General features: G+C 43.1%; 2 protein-coding genes across 2 annotated transcripts; both read right to left on the bottom strand.

Moving 5' to 3' along the window:
- Window positions 1-164: 164 nt before the first annotated feature.
- LOC125542902 (F-box/LRR-repeat protein At4g29420-like) lies at window positions 165-3,838 on the bottom strand. The gene is made up of 2 exons (XM_048706129.1): window positions 3,301-3,838; window positions 165-1,346 (listed from the first exon to the last, which is right to left on the bottom strand). Exons 1-2 carry the CDS (start codon window positions 3,791-3,793, stop codon window positions 505-507), a joined length of 1,335 nt encoding a protein of 444 aa, XP_048562086.1. The 5' UTR covers window positions 3,794-3,838; the 3' UTR covers window positions 165-504.
- A 1,698-nt stretch (window positions 3,839-5,536) lies between these two features.
- Window positions 5,537-8,787, bottom strand: LOC125546667. The gene is made up of 6 exons (XM_048710841.1): window positions 8,777-8,787; window positions 8,056-8,148; window positions 6,352-6,404; window positions 6,025-6,134; window positions 5,755-5,959; window positions 5,537-5,661 (listed from the first exon to the last, which is right to left on the bottom strand). Exons 1-6 carry the CDS (start codon window positions 8,785-8,787, stop codon window positions 5,537-5,539), a joined length of 597 nt encoding a protein of 198 aa, XP_048566798.1.
- Window positions 8,788-20,592: the final 11,805 nt, after the last annotated feature.

Below are 20,592 nucleotides of genomic sequence, written 5' to 3'. Positions count from 1 at the left end.
AGAGCCTGCTATGGAATTTTGGAAGTAACAGGAATTTTGGAAGTAACGGTAGTAGCGTACCTTAACCTCGCACCAGCTTAGCAGCTGATTTAGGGTCAAAGTGCAAATATGTATGGTTTTGGTTAGGACAAAGCATGATACCGATCATTTTTGTTTCTGTTCCATAAGCTAGCACCCAGAAACTATATATATTTCCTTATCTTGGAACATCTGTACACAGTGGTGCCAAACAGGCCCAGTACATAAGCATATCCATGGTTTCTACTTCCTCCGTTTCAAATTACTCGTTGCAGAAATTGATGTATCTAGAACTAAAATACATCTAGATACATCTATACTTGCGACAAGTAATTCGGAACGGAGGGAGTAATTTCTACCATAACATACATATGCACACATTAGGCATTTTTAGGCCATCAACAAATGTGCCATGACCAAACTCAGTTTCAGACACTTCTAGTTCTGTGACTCTTGATCATCTTGAAACGAAGTATCTATACAGGATTACTGCCAAGTACCCCATTGCCAAGTGATGTCTGGAAAACGCAGCGGCCAAGAGGATGCAGCAGCTTGGCGAGTGGCATCACTGGAATCCGCATGGAAAAGAACAGTCACCTCGCACAACGGCGCGCAGTTGTTGATCAAGGGTATGAACGGGCAAGCAGTAAGGATGGATGGCGGCATATGAACCAGAAGTTTCCTCAGACAGCTTCGGCAGTCATAACTGGTCATGGAGAACACAATGCGCCTCATCAGTTCATATGAAAACCTCGGCGACAGCTTCACTTCGGTGGCTCTTGAAAACAGCTCAGGCTCCACCGCTTCATAAAGCTCACTGAGGCCTGCAGAAGCAGGTAGCTCAAGATCTAGTGTCCTGACATCTCGACTCTCTGAAAACAGCCTCAAGAGGGAATTTAGATCCGATGACTCTATCCGAAGGTTTTTCAGATTCACAAGGCCATCGACTTGGACGGTAGGGCCAAGTTTATCTATGGTGAGTTTGAGAGTGGACACGGATGGAGTATCTAGAATGAGGATTCCTGGTCGAACACACTTCAACTCAAGATAAACCAAGTTAGGGGCATGGATAGCTAAAGACCGTGGAACATCTGATACCTCCCAGTGGCAATTCTTCAGCTGAGGAAGGTGAATCTTGGGGTCCTTGAGCCCCCCAACTCCAATAAGATTGAGAGTATGAAGGCAAGGGAAGCACTCATTCAATGTGCTGAGGTTCTCGTCATCTAATCTAATGGACTCAAGTGCCAGATGAGTCAGATTTGGCATTATCCTGAGCCCATCAACAGATAGCCATGCCTTTCTCAGCCTCAGTGTTGAAAGATTATGACCTGCGTAGCCAAAATTTAGTCTGAGATGCATGCAGTGTCAAGCTAAACAGTTAAATATGTAGAATGAAACAGATTATAAGACTGTGCGTATGGCGGGTGTCGTCTTGAATGTGCGAATCGCATATATATCTGATTACATCATGATTTACTAGATACTGAAACAAGCAACATTTGCTTAGTTAGTGGAATTCCCATACAGCTACGACGAACCAAACAAGTTCTACTTTCTGGTTAAAACTGGGAATGGATGTGAATAAGCTAAATTCCTGCCAATGTTATCTACTACTCCAGTGTCACATCAGTGTCACATCAAAATCAAGCAATGTCCTTGACTGAAACTAACAGCCTACAAGACTCAAATCAATGATCAACAGTCTTAACATAAACTGCTCGCCTCATATTGCACAAGAGAGGTGATTCCACCAAATCTCCTTATTTCTAGGACGACGATAACTGCCACACGTGTGGCATCTAGGGGGTATGTGCCGCACGCCCCGTGTGGCATCGACACATGCCCGCCCGCACGAGCACGTCCGCGCGCACCCCACCACAGCCCGCACGTTCGGTGTGCGGCGCAATCGCCCACACTAGCACGTCCGGGCGAGCGACCTCATGGCCCGCACGACCCGTCTCGGCCCTCGCCCCTCCCCGCCTGCGAGCCACACGCCCCGCGTGGCAGTAACCACGCGTCCCGCCGCGATTGCCATGGTCCGAACCCTCTTCCATGTTCGTTTAACTGTAGTTGCCATGTTGCTGAACTGCAGTTGCCATGTCTGACAACTACAGTTGCCATGGTTGCTCAACTGCAGTTGCCATCTCAGGTCAAGTGTCGGATGCCATTTTTGGGCAACTGTAGCTGTTGCCATGTATGGTCTGGTCTACTACAGTTGCCATGATTTGAAAACTTTAGGATTTGCCACCTACTAACACTAGACAGTTGCCATGTAGCACTACAAAAACATGGCAAAAAACATGTTCGGGTAAAAGAGAGAGTTGCCATCTGCTTACAAGCACACTAGGGTTGGTGTGTGGGAGAGGAGACGGGCATGTGGGCGACGGTGGTATCTTTAGGAGTTGCCACCTACTAACACTAGACAGTTGCCATGTAGCGCTACAAAACAGACGTGTCAACAATAACATGTTCGGGGTAAAGAGAGTTGCCATCTGCTTATAATCACAAATAGGGCAGTTGCCACGCACTAGCACTGGACAGTTGCCATTTAGCGCTACAAAAACAGACGTGGCAACAATAACATGTTCGGGGTAAAGAGAGTTGCCATCTGTTTACAATCACAAATAGGGCAGTTGCCATGTACCCTGCAGAAAACATGGCAAATGACAACTTGGTGTGGGAGAGTGGGAAAAAGGGCAGTCATGGGAGATGGGGAACAGAAGTCGTGCGCGGCGTGCGGGCGCGACAGCAATTCCACCGCACGCCCCGAGTCGCAACCGGTCTCGTCCGAGGGAGAAACAGCGTGCGGGCGAACTACCTACACACCACACACCGGGCTTGTCCTACGTGGCACACCAAATCCATCTTTTGGTGTCAGGATTCGTGCAAAAAACAACCAACGACGATCCAGGCGTGTGGGCGAGTTGGAGACGTTCCACACGTGTGGGCGTTAGTGTTTCCGTATTTCTAAACCATTTGGTTAGTTTTTCGGCTCCGTGATTATATGCACTATACAAGACTAAAATTCTCCTGTTCCCAGTGCCCGCATTATTTCTACACAACACAAATAGCTACACAATTGAGCCAGAAACAGAGTTTACTAATCAAGCAAATCAATTCTTCAACATGTTCTCACTTCTCACTCAACTTTCTGATCTCTAAGAAACCAGTTTTTAGAGCAACTCGGCGTATCATACAACATATAAACAGGTTAACTTAGCTCAAATTTGGATTTGCAACTGAAATGTACTTCTAATTTTGAGATAAGATGGAGAGACTGACATAAACGGGAGATGACGGGGAGCGCCTCCGCCTTCCGCCAGCACGACTGCGGCCAGAAGTCGGCGATGTCCACCTCGCGGAGGACGGGGCCAGCGGCAGTGGCCGCCCACGCCGCCACGGACTCGCCGCTGGTGAGGTGCAGGTCGTTGGCCTCGTCGAACTCCGCGTGCTTCGCCCAAATCGCTTGATCGGAGCAGCCATGCCCTTGGGACGCGTCGAGCGCGAGGGAGCGAAGGTGCGTCCCGAGGAGCGAGGCGACGTTCGCGGCGGCCAAGCGGAAGGCGGTCGCGCCGTCCCCGCCCCCGCGCCCGCGGAGGCGGCGCGCGCGGGCGGCCGCGCTGAGGCGGACGCGGGGGCAGTGGTAGGAGGCGGCGAGCAGCGCGCGCGAGGCGAGGCGGGAAGCCGCGATGTCCCCGGCGTCCGCGACGCGGCCGAGGACATCGGCGAGGATCGCCGAGGGGAGGGAGTCGAGGGGATCGACGACGTCCGACATGTGGATGCCGAGAGCCAGAGACTGGTGTGGTGAGTGAATGCTTAAAGATTTTTATTTTTCATCACTCTGATAAGCAGAAGCGTCAAAGCAGCTCCACTTGTTTTAAAATACTTTAAGAGTTTCTAAAAAATCTCGAGATACTCTAAATGTTTCAAAAATATCTGCAACTAGTTCCAGTGTATTCTACTCCCTTTATTTGCAAATATAAGATGTCTTGAGTATTTCAACATGGACTACATATGAAGTAAAATGGGTGACTAAACACACTAAAATGTGTTTATATACATCTGATTCACAAAAAAAAATTAGAACATCTTATATTTATGAACATTGGAGGTTGGCTCCTGTTGTCATCTTTCTTCTTCCTTAGAATTTTTATATTTACGTTTTTTTGGTCTAATTGTTCTCGTGTGCTTTTAATTCCTATGGACCCATTCCAAGCTCGGATACTTCCTCACCCCCAAGGTCCTGGTTAAGGATGGTTTAAGGGGTGTTGTGTTTGGCCTTTCCAGCATGCAGGTCGTGGGTAGGTGCCGAGCATGAACAAGCCGGTAAGAGGAAGCGCGTGGCCGACCAATATGAACAAGTCATACAAGGACCAGAAAACCTTCGAGGTCATTATAAAACGTGATGTTCATAAGTTGCTTAGCTTCATATAGAAGACTGGTAGTTCTACGCCGCTAAGATCATGCCATTGTCCAGAGAAAAGACCGAGCCATGGTCCAGAGAAAAGACCATGGCATGGCTTACAAAGCTCAGCTGCCAACCAGCATCACCAAGCAACCGACATACATGCTTAATTATTCGTTGGCCCACCACGCGCTACCAATCTTAAAATACTTGTGTTGAAAACTTTAAACAACGCAAACAACCGTGCATATATTCTACATTATATTTTCTTGACAACCGCACACCCTGGGAATGAGCAATGCAAGCATCCGCTCGAAGCAATCCTCTCATCTCAATCAACAAACGACCAGCATTTCTCATTATGTATTGAATGGAGCCAGACTTGATTGATCTATCCTCCTTAGGACCGACTAGTGCATTAGGTACAACCGCGGGGGGGGGGGGGGGGGTTCACTTTTTCGCCAGGCCGGCTGACAAATACTGCAAGTACCTGTCATTATTCCATCCCTTGGGGGTTCGCTTGCCAAAAGGCCATTATGGCTTTCCGCGTTGGGAATCTACACAAGGTTTAACTATCCGCCCTTCTTGTCACATCTTCTGCTAATCAGGGATGAAAGTTTGACTATGGTGCCTACAAATCGTCTTCATGACCACACATTGTCTTAAGAATCACATACCCGTACACATGGTTGTACCCAGACGTGTGTGAGAACGAAGCAACAAATGGCTATTCTACATTGGTAACTGGTGGAAGGTTTAGCCACCTGCCTTTCTTGTTCCATTTTTCGGTACACGGCCAACGATGAAACGATGCCAGTGATATTTTCAACAAAAACATGTAGCATAATGTTTTTCTTAAAACGAGACCACAATTATGGTGGTGTTTGACAATTTACTCCAAGAAAAATATAGTCTGCTTTATAGAAACATTGAAAAGCATGGTCATCAATGCAAAAACTCGCTCCTTAGAACTTCTTAGTACATGTCCAATATCAACATAATTCACAACTGCACTACTGGACTACATGCAGATCAGAAGATGTAATAACCATAAACAAACCACATACTTCTCCCCGCTATCGAAGCCAATACTGTCACCCACTCGAGATCAGATTATTCGTCATCACTAAGATAAATAAAGGAGAACTCCATATCAGCATGACCACTGGCATACCCCATTAGATAAATAGGGTGCTTCAGTGCATGCATTCCTTGATTTTTGCATGCGTTGCAGTGACCTAAACAAAGATCAAAACCGTAATTTTGTAGCAAGCAAACTAAACAAGATTCATATTTAATAAGACGAAAGAGAAGACAGTAAGGGCACATACCATCATCATATGAACTTAGTTCGTAGCAGGAATAATATTTTCTTCCGTAGATCTCTTTCACTTCAACAAAAAAGGGCGTGGATGACCAATCACCGTCTGACTTCTTCATCTTAACGGTGAAGTTGAAGTGATGGAAGGTATGGCCATCGCTATCCATGCTGAAGCACTGATGTTGAAGCTCATCTAGGCCATAATCCACCATGTCCTGAAAAAGCACCTTATAAACAAACTTGCTTTCAGATAAAAGAACAAAATAGCAGGAAACCACACGTACTTCGAATTGGCTCTTTCCTTCCTTGTACTTCTCAAAAGCCAGCATGACTTCCTCACCCATCCACTTTTTACCATTCTTAATGATTTCTTCGGTAGACACTTCACCCCTGCAATAATACATTAAAATTGTTGCATGCTTCAAAATTTTATATGAAAATCATATCAGAACATACTGCGCTATATTCTCTCTTGGAGAGGCAAAGGACTCAGGGACTTCAGGAGATACAAATGCCCCTTCTGATGCCAAAAATGCTTGAGCATCCAGTTTATGCTGGGCCGGGTTGCTAAAGCCATGTTTAGCTGCAATCATAGCCTCCACCATACAGGTGTATGTATGTTCTTCCAAGTTCTTATGTATATCACGACATGTTTGTGCCCTGAATCAGAAAAAACCCAAAGGATGAACAAATTGCAGAATAATACCACACACATGAGTCTAAGAAACAATATACAGCAAACGTTTTGTCATGCATATTGAAAATTTGTTAAATAGCATTGAACTCCATATACATATACACTGTTCTCTAAAGTGCAAGTGCAACGAGTAAAATTCTAATTAATTATGCCATTAAATGATCAATATATTGATCATGAGTCCTGATGACTTACACGCACTTAGGGTTGTCTAGTAACCAGGTTGTCTAGTACTCCCTCCATTTCAAAATACTCTACTCATCTAGGTTTGTGCTAAGTCAAACTTATGTAAGTTTGACCAACTTTATAGAAAAGATTGCTAATGTCAACAACATCAAGTATATATAATATGGAAACATATGCTATGATGAATCTAATGAAGCTAATTTGGCGTTGTATATCTTGGTATATTTTCTGTAAAACTTTGTCAAACTTAAAGATAAGACTTAGAACAAACCTAAAACTTCCAAGTATTTAAAAACAGAGGGAGTAACAATTACCGGTTATACATCCAACACATGATTAATAACCAACAACTGGTCTAGTAACAGTTACCGGGTTATATATCCAATACACAATTACCAACAAAATATCAAGTTATCCGGAATATGTAGTGATAGTTACTAGAATATGTAGTACTCCCTCCGTTCCGTGATAGTTACTAAGTTTTACTAGAATATGTAGTTACTAGAATTGTGGAACGGGAGGAGTAATAGTTACTGAGTTTCACAAACAAAATTGTATAAACATTTTTGTAACTTAACAAGAACTAACGGACACCCCTAGGAATCTAGCATTGTTTGTATCTTAGGAATGGACATAACAAGTTATCCGGGTGAGAGAAACTAGGTTGTCAAATTCTCTCTCCCAGACCAACTTACACTTTGAGAGAACCATCACATGCCATCATTTTAGGAAGGGGAAGGACATAGCCAATAACAACGATATAGATTTTCATAATCAAGCAAGACTGCCTTGGTTGTCAAAAATAAAATCTCAATCTCACACCTCCCAATCCTCCATCAAAATAAATGGAAGCTCCAAGATGTGCAGGAAGCAGGTGCCAGGGTCGGTGACACAGGAACCTCCAGACATCCATGAGCCATAGCGCTTGGTTGTGACTGAGTTGATATGGTAGGAACGGAAGAGACAAAGTAGAGCATGGAGGGTGGTGGTCTAGTGGAGGATGGCGACGGGGAGAGATTGGGTGAGTGAGGAGAATGTGTAGGTGGCTCTGTCTTTGGGGTGATTCCACGATCTCAGCCTCTCAGGTGTGATTCCCCGATCTATGTTTGAAACTTTGAATCAAGCAAGAAAGAATAAATATATTGCCGCACATATTCTCTAAGCTAGTATATGTCTGTACAGCCTCCTGCGGCCATGGTGTCTGGCTATCTTCAATGCAGTGGTTATCTCGTCATGCATCTAGGTTTATACGCCACACTACACTAATGACATGTTGTTTTGTTGTTGTTTCCTTACTTGATCCATGTATATATAAATAAGTAAAATTGTGGTACTTTGAGGCGTCTTGCTACAGAAATGCATTTAAGACTTACAAAGTACAAAACAAATATAATATGAGACGAACAAAAGCAAAATCATCATACATACCAAGGCTCTGATACATCTTTGAGCATCTCCTCAAAAATTTCTGAGCGAGTCTCACTGTCGTCGGCAGCATAATAATCACACCATTCCTTGGACCTAGAGCAAAAAAATGTCCACACAACCAATGGTTATTCCAAAGCTATCATTACTTGACATAAATAATCTTCTTCGGCAATTTTTTGTGAAGTTGATGATGAATTAAGCATATTTGAATGATATTAAAACTCATGAAAGAATGTTATAGGTCCATTTTTATTGCTTCGAGGCTTCTAAACAGTAAATGGTACTCCCTCTGTCCCAAAATGCAAACGTTTTACATTTTGGGATGGAGGGAGTAACAAACAACACGATAAAGCTAGAAGTAATAAAAATCAATCAATAATTGACTGACGGTTCGAGCTGTGCAAAAAAGAGGGCAACGCAATACCTTTGAGTTGGGTTACATGTAGGAAGTGACTGACCGAGTGTCGGTGCTTTGAACTCCCTGTTGCGCACCTCACTAGCATCCTCCTTAACCCTAAGCAAACTGATAATCAAACCAATATGCTCATTAGCTAGTGACTATTATGATGGAGGTATTGCAATAATAACCACGCATTCTCGTTTTTCATTTTAAGGAGCTCTGTAGAGACCAATGTAGGCAACGTGGAAAAATGATATGTTGTATTTATTAGAGGCACACTTATGGTGGAGCCTTAACTGTAGGACCCTCAATGTCGCTCACCTTGCCAGCATTCTTCTCAACCCTGACCAAAACATGTTGGTTGGTGATTATAGAAGTGTGGGAATAATTATACTAGCATCTATAAACTAAAGTAGCATTCCATGCAATATTATTTCTTCAATGAGAACTGCAGTACAAATAATAGCCAAAACAGATATTTTACATAAATAATCTTCCGTAACAAGTTTTATCAACTTGAGGAATCAAACGTATTTGAATTATATGCAGAATGTATGCAGGTCATAATAAGCACCTCTCATTTCAACTAACCAGATCCCAATTAATAATAAGTTAATAACTAAACAACAATGTCGTACCTATGAGTTAATTCATGTAGATCTGTAACTATAGATCCCTCACCGCCACTCACCTTGCTAGCATTCTTCTCAACCCGGATTAAAACATGTTTTGGTCAGTGACTACGGAAGTAAGGGAAAGAATTGCCAGCTTCTTTAAAAGAAACTAGCAATAGAAAACTATTTATTCTATGAGAGTACAGATGATAGCTAAAACAGGTCCTTTATCAAATGCTCATGTAAAAAAGGCACACAAAGAATATCATAAATAACTAAGAAAATTTACAGTAGCTCATTCGGTGATGGTTCTTGTTCTCGTCTGCCACGGGACCGCCTGAGGCGGCCTGAATATAGAACACTTTGCTGAACATGGGTTACATTTCCAGCTTGCCTGCAAGTATTGAATGGGTGAATTCATCTCTCTAAAGAAAGAAAAATACCTTGGTTACCCTAAAGGAACAGCAGCAACCCTCTTGGCTACTCATGTGCGGGTGGTGTTACGAGTTACAACCTAGATCATTATATTGTGCTTTATGGGTTTATAAATTTAATTTGCTAAATGTAATAGCAGTTGATGCAAATCCCCCCGAAATATTATCTATAAATTAAATGTCAATTCATAACGCCTACACATTGTGGTGCCACAGGCTCACGGCACACTAATTACATATTGATCGGTTGCCAATTTCTCCATTATTCCATTCATGTATCACACTTGATTAATATATATGTGGCGTATGCTACATTTGCAAATTTATAACTTGTAAGTGGTAACAATAAACAAGATAAACCTGGAGATTTAAAAAAGAAAAACAAATCGATATATTAAGCCATGGTTCTAAGGAGCTCCACGCATGTTAATGTAGATGTAGACAATTTGGAAAACTTATGCGTGTGTTAGCAATAAAAATTACTCAAGAGTTCCAAGATAGATTTTTCTAAACCTTGGAAGCGCATCAAGCTTTATAGATTACACTTGCACAGAAATCCATGGGAGCAAGCACCCATCATTAAATTAAGAGAAGTACCAACATAAATTAGTCATACCTATGAGTTGACTCAGGTGTAGGGCGTGATTGATCAAGTTTCAGGGCTTCAAACTCCCTGCTTCTTACCTCATCCGCATGCTCCTCAACCCTAAACAAAACAAGGACGGCAATATGCTCACTCATCACTGATTAGAAATGATGTGAGGTGCTGCAATAGCTAACAATGACCATGGCATTCTAGTTTGTCTACAAGGACAGAAGGCTAGTGTAAATATTAAATAGCTAATATGTTACCGACTAGTAATAGACACATTTGTGATAACCATAATGGAAACAGACAAAACAACATCTAGAGTCACACTTACGGTAGCTTATCTGAAGTAGGTATCCTGGATCGCCTGGGGCGATCTGAATAGAGAAGGCTCTGACGAATTCGTCCTCTCGCCGTTGCGGGTGACCTGCAAAGTTTGAAAGATCTGAAGTTAGGTTTGCTAAGATCTTATTGATGTATAGTTGGTAGGCTATCACCACCCCATAATTATAGGAACTGCGATTGGTATGTATTTTTAACCCACTGATGTAAAACATATATGAGAAAGAGACAGGGCCGTACCTCAGAAATCCAGGCCCCGGTGCGTAATCACATTTTAGGCCCCATTTACAGGCCAAAAGAAAATCTTTATTACTTTGAACTATTAGAGGGTGTTTGTTTTCAGGGACTTATTGGTCTAGGGACTTAAATAAGTCCCTATAAGTCCCATCTAAACCAAACAGGAGGGACTTATAGGGACTTAAAGTGAGTATTTGGGACTTATGGAATAAGACTCTCAAGGAGGGACTTATAGGAACTTATAATTGTAATATGGCCTTATAGAGACTTATAAGTCTCGGGAACCAAACATGCAGGGACTTTTTAGGGACTTGGGACTTATAAGTTGGGACTAAAAAAAGTCCTAGGACTTATGAACCAAACATGGCCTTAATCTACATGTCTAAAAGATGTCTCAGAAAATTATAATGCCAGCCGGATGAATAAATTCATGAAAGAGCAGCAAATTAACTTAAGAAAAGGGGTGTACAAAACAAAAAGGGACAAATACTCCGATTGCTCTGCACCTCAACCAAGAGAAAGAAAAGAAAGTCTGGTTGATCTGCTCTGAGGGATGAGACTTTGAAAGAGAGAACGCGGAATCAATACAAATCCACCCAATTTATAAGTACTCCTATGAGGTAGTAGCACCGTATAGCCAAACGAAGCAGCAGTTCATAGCCATCAATGGCTCTGTTTCCAAAAAATTATGAATCCACTGGAGAAGAATCGAGGGACGAGCCGAGGAGACGAAGGGTTGCAACGCATGCAGACTGCTTTGACTCCCGTGAAGGTGAGGCTGTGACATGACTGGGCCGTGGGCAAGTGTGGCCATGACTTGCTTAGTCTCTTATTAATACACCTGATGAGTAGTGATAACGTAGCAGTACTTTAAAAAATTGGGGCCCCAAGATTTGGGGGGCCCTGTGCAGCTGCTCCGGTTGCACCTGCCCACATACGGGCCTGGAAAGAGACCACCAAAACTTTTTCTTTAACCCCCCCCCCCCCCCCCCCCCCCCCCACACACACACATGTGCAACCTAACTTTTTTTCTTTAATCCTCCGCACACATGTGCAACCTAACTAATCAAAAGAAAATCATCTCTAAGCTGGTGTTGTGTTGCCCTTATGATCAAAAGATACTTTTTTTAGCTGCTCGTAAAAGGGGCAAGGGGCTCACACAACAGTAATGAACGAATAGAGTCATCTATGAACCATTTTTTCCCGCTGAAACAAGACCCGGTGTTGCATTGTTGCAACTACAACATGACCCCTTATTGCAAAAGCATTTCCGGCTCACGGCCGTGTCATCGCATTGCAACAGGACCCTTGTTGCAAAAGGATGTCCGCCTCGCAGTCATGCTTGCAACAAGACCCTTGTTACAAACCTTCATTGCAACAGGATCCTTGTTGCAAAAGGAACAGAAGAGCTCGCAGAGCTCTCAACATTGGTGGTGGGTGGAGAGCTCGCAACATCGATGAAGGGCGTCGAGAGGAGGACAAGCTTGAAGAGCTTGGGGGTACCGAAGCCCGACTCTTGTACGACCCCGTCCCGGCTCCGCTCAGTGGAGGAGAGATTGGGGGGACAAGCTTGCAGCAAAAGTATTGTTATAGAACTCTTTGCAAGAGAGATTGTTGCAGAAACATTTGTAACATTGGTTGTGTTGCAGAAATTTTTCCAGAACATCCGTAGTTTTATTTTTGCGACAAAAGGTCATGTTGCAGAAAATTTATGCAAACAACGAGAGTGTTGCATGAAATGTTACTTAGCCGCATCCGTGGTTGCATGCAGCTGAGTGCTCAAGGAGGCGATAGCCATGGACGCCCCTATCCCTTGGGGATGGCGGTGACGTGAAGATGGACGACGACGTAGCACGCCACAAATATAAAGTGGCCTTGTATTCAAAGACGAATGAAATACTCCCTCCGTTCCATAATGTAAGACGTTTGTTGACTCTAGTGTAGTGTCAAAAAACATCCTACATTATAGGACTGAGGGAGTACTTTTTTATATTGCACCACGTATTAGAATCAAGAGAAAACAAGCCGGTACACGTAGAAACGTCTATAACGAGCGGCTCCATGAGCCAATGCACGAAGAAAAACAACTTCTCTCAACCTTGGTAGAAACTAAAACGTGATGTAATTTGGCAAGGTGGGAGTACCTTGGATTAGGGACATGGATGCTGGAAGCAGATGAAGGAGTCAGCGTTTGGTCCATAGCTGGTGGACGTGGAGCTCGACGACGACGACGAGGTCTCTGCTCCATCGATCGTTAGCCCGCTGGTCACTGGTCGAATCAATGCGATGTGTTTCTATACCGAGATTAGTCGACGAGACGTACTTGTCTCTATATTATACAGACGGATCTTCTTACATATAGCGAGGGAAGAGAAGGATAGGAAGCGGCGAACAATCGAGATCAACATCGACTTGTAAACCGACTCGAATTAAACCTGAAACCAATTTCAAAGCCACGTCGATGTGGGCCGGCCCAGCAACGGTCGCCACTACGCATCGCTCGCTCGGTTAACCGGTTGACTGGTTGACCAGTTATCCCTAAAAAAAGACTGGTTGACCAGTTGAGGGTTGACCATTGATTTTGGAAAAAATATATGAATCTAAAAAATTGTAAATTTCAAAAGTCCATTGACTGTTGACTTGGCCGTTGATCTTTCAGAAAAAGTTCGTGTATTCTGTGAATTTGAAAAAAGTTCATGTGTTCTTGAATTTTAAAAAGCTTGTGTATTTAAAAAAAAGATCGTGAATTTGAAAATAAAAATCACATGTTCCGCGGGTTTGAAAAAATTCACAAATTTGAAGGAAAAAATCATGTATTTGAGGGGGAAAAGTTCATGAATTCTAGGATTTTTTTAAGAAAAGTTCACAAAAATTAATTCATTAGCAATAACTTGGCAGACCTCTTTGTTGTAGTGCACATTCCCTTATGGGTTTGATAACCCAGGGTCACTCCTGGCGGAAAAGGCAAGAGAACCTTCTGCTATCCAAACCGGATCGCGGAGGGCATCAATCACCTTTGCTGGCACCATTGCCGGGGAGGCGTCGTGTCACTAGTCATTGAAGTAGAGTTATTGTTAAAGTTTTTATTTGAGTTTTTTTCTTGACTTTTCTTTGTTTTTCTAGTTGTGTTGTATCGGAAAAAAATAAAAAATATCATGGCACCAAAACTTGAAGAATTTACTGGTCCAAATGAGAACTTTATGCATGCAACATTCACACTACCTGATGTTTCGGCCGAACAATATGGAATTAAGCCCCACTTTGTAACATCCCAAATTTTCAATTTGGAATGTTATACATAGATCATTCATGCATATCATATTTTATTGCATTTCGTTTCGCGATCCTTGAAAATCCTAAGCAACTCAAGGACCCGCAGGGAGAGTAGGGGATTTCACGTTCTTCATATTTGAATTTTATCAAATATTGAGGCAAGGATCATTTTGGTTTTAATAATTTTTCTCTCCGAAAATATTTCATATTAAAATATATGAGAGGAGATAATACGACTTCTCCAAAAAAGTGAAATATTGGAGTAAAAATATTAAATCAAATGAATAATTTTTTTTGGATCTTATTGCAATTTTATTTGAATTAGGAAAAAAATATGCGTTTTTCAAAATTGCATTATAGGCCCAAATAAATGTTCAATTTGTCCGTAATATTATTAGAGGACCGTGAAAATTTATTTCAGAATTTTTGGAGTCCGTTTAGTATTTCTTTTATTTGTTTTGCTACGTCAGGTTTTTTTAAAAAAAGAGAGAGCGCCAACCTAACGGGCCGTGTCCGACTAGGACACTGCTCGGCCGGCTTTTTAAGGCGAGGCCCGAGGCCTGCGAAGCTGCCAGCCCCGCCCGAACCCTAGCGCCGCTCGCGCGCCGCCGATCCCGCCGCCGCCGACCTCGTCCGCCGCCGCCGGAGACCCCGCCGCCGGAGCCGCCGCCCGCCGACGCCGAGGTAGCCGCCGCCGCCGTCTGGTTTTCTCGGGAAAACCGTTGTGTTTTTAGAAAACCCTAGATCTAGTTTTTTTTAAACAGATCGATTCGTTCGGTTTTCCGTCGGCTTATTTATTTAGCGGACGTCCGTCCGTACGTTCGTTGTAACGAACTTGTTCGTCGGTTAGTCGCAGACAGCGAACATTCGTTCGCTAGCCTGTTCGTCAGTTTTTTCCAGGGTTTTTTCGGGATTATTTCCGATCACGATTTCTGCCCCAATCTTCGTTTTAGTATATCTTTTCGCTCGTTTATCCAAATGAGGTGAAACAAGCGCCTAGATCTTCGTCTCGAAGCCCTCTTTCTGTTTAACCAACTTGAACAAGACTTTGATACTGTAAAATTTGACTTTAGTCCAGATTAGTAATCGGGTCTTGTTTCTTTCGTAGTTTGAGTTTCGTTGCTCCGTTTGATTTGATTCTTTTTGCAAATCGGAGTTCTTCAGTTGAACTTTCTGGTTAGATCTTCTTATTTGAGTTTTCCCCGTGCATCTTTGCTTGATTGCTTATGTATGCTATTATTTGTTTGCGATAGAACACCCGGAGTGCGAAGCGTGCTACTACGAGTCACTAGGTTTTGCAGATCGTCAGCAAGGCAAGTAACACATTGATCATACTCTTTCATACCCAGTTTTTATGCATTAGTTACAATCCTCAAACACTACATGATTAGGATGTGATTAACATGTGGGTATTGGGAAGTAGTTGATGAGGTAGAACCTATTACCTGTTTCATTATCAAACCCTTGGGAGTTACTTCTACGCTATACTTATATTGTTATGCTATGCTAGTAGACGTGGATTGGGTTTGAGTGTATCCATGACATATGTGAGTGTATAATTAATGGTTCAATTCTAAGATGGCAACTTTAATACACATCTGAGTGGATTGTTGGTTTTGGGCACCTGGGGTTATACCAGTGTTGTCCTAGGAGATCCCGGGGTTATATCGTGTGATCCTCCTATGGTCCGCCGCCCAGGCACAAAGGGATCATTAGATTATTCATGCTAGAAACTTCCATGTGCAGCCACAAGCTATTATGGGCTCTAGCATAGTTGAGTAGGTTGCATGACCTCTTCCAGTGGTAGGCTAGCAGATGTAGGGGATGTAGGTTGGTACTGTCTACCCGGGGTTCGAGTTAATGCTTCTGAGAGACTGTGTCTCGGTCATCCGTTTCTCAAACACCATGTAGTGTGAGAAATCCAATGGAGGAGATCAAGTCTTGTGGGGAAAAGTGCGCAAACCTCTGCAGAGTGTACAAACTAATCATGGTTAGCCGTGTCCCCGGTTATGGACAACTTGAGTATCTGGTTCTTGGATTATCATATGGATCTCATCACTCTAAATTAATTTGTTGGGTTGATAATTACTTTTAATTAGGATTGAGATGGGGGTACCATTCTCAATGTTTCAACCATCATGATAGTTAAATAAAGTATATTCCTTTGTTGTAGGAAAAAATTGGCTTTTTGCAAAAACATTATAACCATAGAGCCTCCACCAGCCAAAAATGCATGTAGTGATAGCATTTACCTGTTCATTGCTCTATTGTGTTATATTGCCAGCATATTCCATGTGCTGACCCGTTGTCGGTTTGTAACATATCATGTTGCAGACTTTTCAGACGAGGAGTAAGATGCGATAGGTCGTTTGTCATGCACTCAGCTATGCCGTTAGAGTTGATGGACTCACTTTATCTTCCAAGTCTTCCGCTGTTATCTTATTTAGATGGCCTTAAGCCATATTCATTATAATAAGTTCTCTTGTGAGACATTCGATGTAATAAGTGTGTGATTGCTACTCTGTTATAAATCCTTCGAGTACTGTGTGTGTCAGTATTACCGATCCAGGGATGACACTAAACACAGAGACTTGACCGCCTGAGGTCGGGTCGCTACAAGATGGTATCAGAGCACACGCTGAATGTAGGACACGACCACTAAGATGAACCATATGACACTCTTCTCTACTCATTTCTGACTCCTCTCCATTTTCTACTCTTTAGGATGGCGGACTCGAGGAACAAGTATACACAGCCGGATGAAGACACCCCGTTTGGACGACATTTGAAGGAAGTCACCAGGTACCTGAACATCGGAATACCAAGCTTCACCGGGACCTACACCGCCACTTTACCAGAAGAGGAGCGTTGGTTGATTCGAGTTCAAGTTCCAGGAAGGACATTCACGCCAGTCACTAACCCCATAGAGTTTTCGTTTGACGCACCAACCTGGAGTCTAGGCAAGAGCATGGCAGCCCACATCGCCATAGGACGCATCGGCGAAGTTTACCACAAGGAGCTTAAGGACACTATCTACCAGATATGTGGGCGCCGAGATGAGCAATGGGAGATAGTCAGCACCAGGAGGGACAGGTCCATAGCAGCTTTCATCCAGGAGTTAAACCATCATATTCGTCGCCAGGAGAACCAGATGTGTGCAAGCATGATAGATTTGAAGAAGGCGATGACCAGGATCACATAGCTAGAAGAGGAGCTTAAGTCTACACGCGATGGATATGAGGAGGAAATGATGAGACTTGTGGAGAAGAATGATGACATGACAAGGAAGCTAGGAGTTTTCATGGGAGACCTCGCACCAGGAGGAGAAGACGAGAACCCAAGGAAATTCGTTCTGAAGACTACATCATCATCAACGACACCGACTCCGACCCCGACGATAGTGATGATCATTATGAAGACGAAGCTGGAGCAGATATCATGGAGTCTTCCACCGATCAAAATTTCTAGTAGACCACCATATGATCAGTAGTGTTTCCCCATGTATATAGAATAGTCCGAGCACTGTAACGATAGTTAGATCGATTGTATGCCCTTGCTTGCTTGATTGAGTGATATGATATGATTGTGTTTGTCTCATGTGCATATGGATAGTGCTTTTCTCCTTAGACCTCATTCTATTCTAATCTCTCCCCCCTAAAACCCATCAGATGCCTCTGAGACGTAACCCCAGTTTTGCTTTCCCACCGGAGCTCACTCAGTTGATCCAGTAGTAGAATACACTGATGCAGTTGCTAGTTCAAAATCAGGGCAACAACAACAACAACAACAATAACAACAACCCACCGCCACCACCTCTAGTTGACAACTTAGCCCGCTTTCTGAGGTTACAGCCGCCGGTGTTTTCCAGTAGCACCGAGCCTGTAGTTGCGGATGATTGGCTACGTAGGATTGGAAGGGAGTTAACCACTGCCGGTTGCACAGATGCTGAGAAGGTGCGTTTTGCCACACACCAATTGGATGGACCTGTAGCCGCATGGTGGGAGAATTACACAGTCACTTTTCCCATAGCCAATGTTACCTGGGAGCAGTTTCAGCAAGCATTCCGCACCGCCCATGTCTCAACTGAAGCTATGAGCACGAAGAAGCGTGAGTTTCGCAACTTGCGCCAGGGAAATCGTACTGTGGCCCAGTACGTAGATGAGTTTAGTAAGCTATCTCGTTATGCCCCTGATGATGTGGCCACAGATGCCGTGAAGCAAGAGAAGTTTATGGAAGGGCTTAATGATGAGATGAGCATGCAGTTGATGGTGGCAACATTTAACAACTACCAGGAGCTGGTAGACAAGGCTCTTATGATTGAAGGGAAGCAGTGATAGTCTCCAACGTATCTATAATTTTTGATTGTTCCATGCTATATTATATTGTGTTTTGGACATTATTGTGCTTTATTATACACTTTTATATTATTTTCGGGACTAACCTACTAAACGGAGGCCCATGCAGAATTGCTGTTTTTTTGCCTATTTCAGAGTTTCGCAGAAAAAGAATATCAAACGGAGTCCAAACGGAATGAAACCTTCTGGAACGTGATTTTTGGAACGAACATGATCCAGAGGACTTGGACCCTACATCAAGAAAGCTACCAGGAAGGCACGAGGTAGGGGGCGCGCCTACCCCCTAGGCGCGCCCTCCACCCTCGTGGGGCCCATGTTGCTCCACCAACGTACTTCTTCCTCCTATATATACCTACGTACCCCCAAACTACCAGACACGGAGCCAAAAACCTAATTCCACCACCGCAACCTTCTGTACCCGTGAGATCCCATCTTGGGGCCTTTTCCGGAGCTCCGCCAGAGGGGGCATCGATCATGGAGGGCTTCTACATCAACACCATAGCCTCTCCGATGATGTGTGAGTAGTTTACCTCAGACCTTTGGGTCCATAGTTATTAGCTAGATGGCTTCTTCTCTCTCTTTGGATCTCAATACAAAGTTCTCCACGATTCTTGTGGAGATCTATTCGATGTAATCTTCTTTTGCGGTGTGTTTGTTGAGACCGATGAATTGTGGGTTTATGATCAAGTTTATCTATGAACAATATTTGAATCTTCTCTGAATTCTTTTATGTATGATTGGTTATCTTTGCAAGTCTCTTCGAATTATCAGTTTGGTTTGGCCTACTAGATTGATCTTTCTTGCAATGGGAGAAATGCTTAGCTTTGGGTTCAATCTTGTGGTGTCCTTTCCCAGTGACAGTAGGGGCAGCAAGGCACGTATTGTATTGTTGCCATCGAGGATAACAAGATGGGGTTTATATCATATTGCATGAGTTTATCCCTCTACATCATGTCATCTTACTTAAAGCGTTACTCTGTTCTTTTGAACTTAATACTCTAGATGCATGCTGGATAGCGGTCGATGTGTGGAGTAATAGTAGTAGATGCAGGCATGAGTCGGTCTACTTGTCTCAGACGTGATGCCTATATACATGATCATACCTAGATATTCTCATAACTATGCTCAATTTTGTTAATTGCTCAATAGTAATTTGTTTACCCACCGTAATACTTATGCTCTCGAGAGAAGCCACTAGTGAAACCTATGCCCCCCGGGTCTATTTTCCATCATATTAATCTCCCGTCAACAAGCTATTTCTGGTGCCATTTTTATTTCACTTTATTTACTTTGCATCTTTATATCATAAAAATACCAAAAATATTATCTTATCATATCTATCAGATCTCACTTTCGTAAGTGATCGTTAAGGGATTGACAACCCCTTTATTGCGTTGGTTGCGAGGATTTTATTTGTTTGTGTAGGTGCAAGGGACTCGTGCGTGGCCTCCTACTGGATTGATACCTTGGTTCTCAAAAACCGAGGGAAATACTTATGCTACTTTGCTACATCACCCTTTCCTCTTCAAGGGAAAACCAACGCAGTGCTCAAGAGGTAGCAAGAAGGATTTCTGGCGCCGTTGCCGGGGAGTCTACGCAAAAGTCAACATACCAAGTACCCATCACAAACCCTTATCTCCCGCATTACATTATTTGCCATTTGCCTCTCGTTTTCCTCTCCCCCACTTCACCCTTACCGTTTTATTCGCCCTCTCTTTTCCGTTCGCCTCTTTTTCGCGTGCTTCTTGTTTGCTCGTGTGTTGATTGCTTACTTGTCGTTATGGCTAGTCCCCTATTTTCTCCGTTGTCTCCCAAAAATGAAGTTCTTAATTTTACGCAAAGGGAAGGAGAAAATCTAAAAGTCGCTTGGTATAGAATTTGCAATGCTCAAAATAGATCTACCAGGAAGCAATCTACTTCCGTTCTTCTCCGCAATTTTTATGTAGGCGTTACTCCTTGGTACAGATATATCCTTGATACCATTACCGGAGGGAATTTCTTGGGTAGCCATACTTTTGATTCTTATAATGCTATGATAGATTTGTTTGGCTCACCCCCTCTTTCGGTTAATGGAACTATGTTAACTTTGGAGCATGTAATGCAAAGACTTGAAATTATTGAAAATAAAGTTGCTACCGTAGAGTTAATTGAAAATTTGGATAAAAGATCCACAACCAAATTACCCAATATGGATCTAAAGTAGGAGTCAGTTTGAAAAATATTAAGGAGAAGGCCCATAGTTAATGAAAGAATAAATCAGGATTCCACTAGAATCGATAAGCTTGAGGGTATC

This window comes from Triticum urartu, chromosome 3, assembly GCF_003073215.2.
Source record: "Triticum urartu cultivar G1812 chromosome 3, Tu2.1, whole genome shotgun sequence".
NCBI classification, from domain to species: domain Eukaryota; kingdom Viridiplantae; phylum Streptophyta; class Magnoliopsida; order Poales; family Poaceae; genus Triticum; species Triticum urartu.
Note: the sequence above shows the minus strand (reverse complement) of the source record. Positions and strands in the feature narration are given on the sequence as shown.

Bases quoted from the DNA above. Each gene is read 5' to 3' on its own strand.
- LOC125542902 (XM_048706129.1), bottom strand. From the start codon at position 3,793: ATGTCGGACGTCGTCGATCCCCTCGACTCCCTCCCCTCGGCGATCCTC. The intron at 1,347-3,300 runs GTCAGTCTCTCC...TTGGCTACGCAG, and splicing joins CCCCGTCATCTCCCGTTTAT to GTCATAATCTTTCAACACTG.
- LOC125546667 (XM_048710841.1), bottom strand. The intron at 6,405-8,055 runs GTATGTATGATG...TTTCTGATTCAG, and splicing joins AAAGATGTATCAGAGCCTTG to GGCACAAACATGTCGTGATA. The intron at 5,960-6,024 runs GTGTGGTTTCCT...GTGCTTTTTCAG, and splicing joins AAAGAGCCAATTCGAAGTAC to GACATGGTGGATTATGGCCT.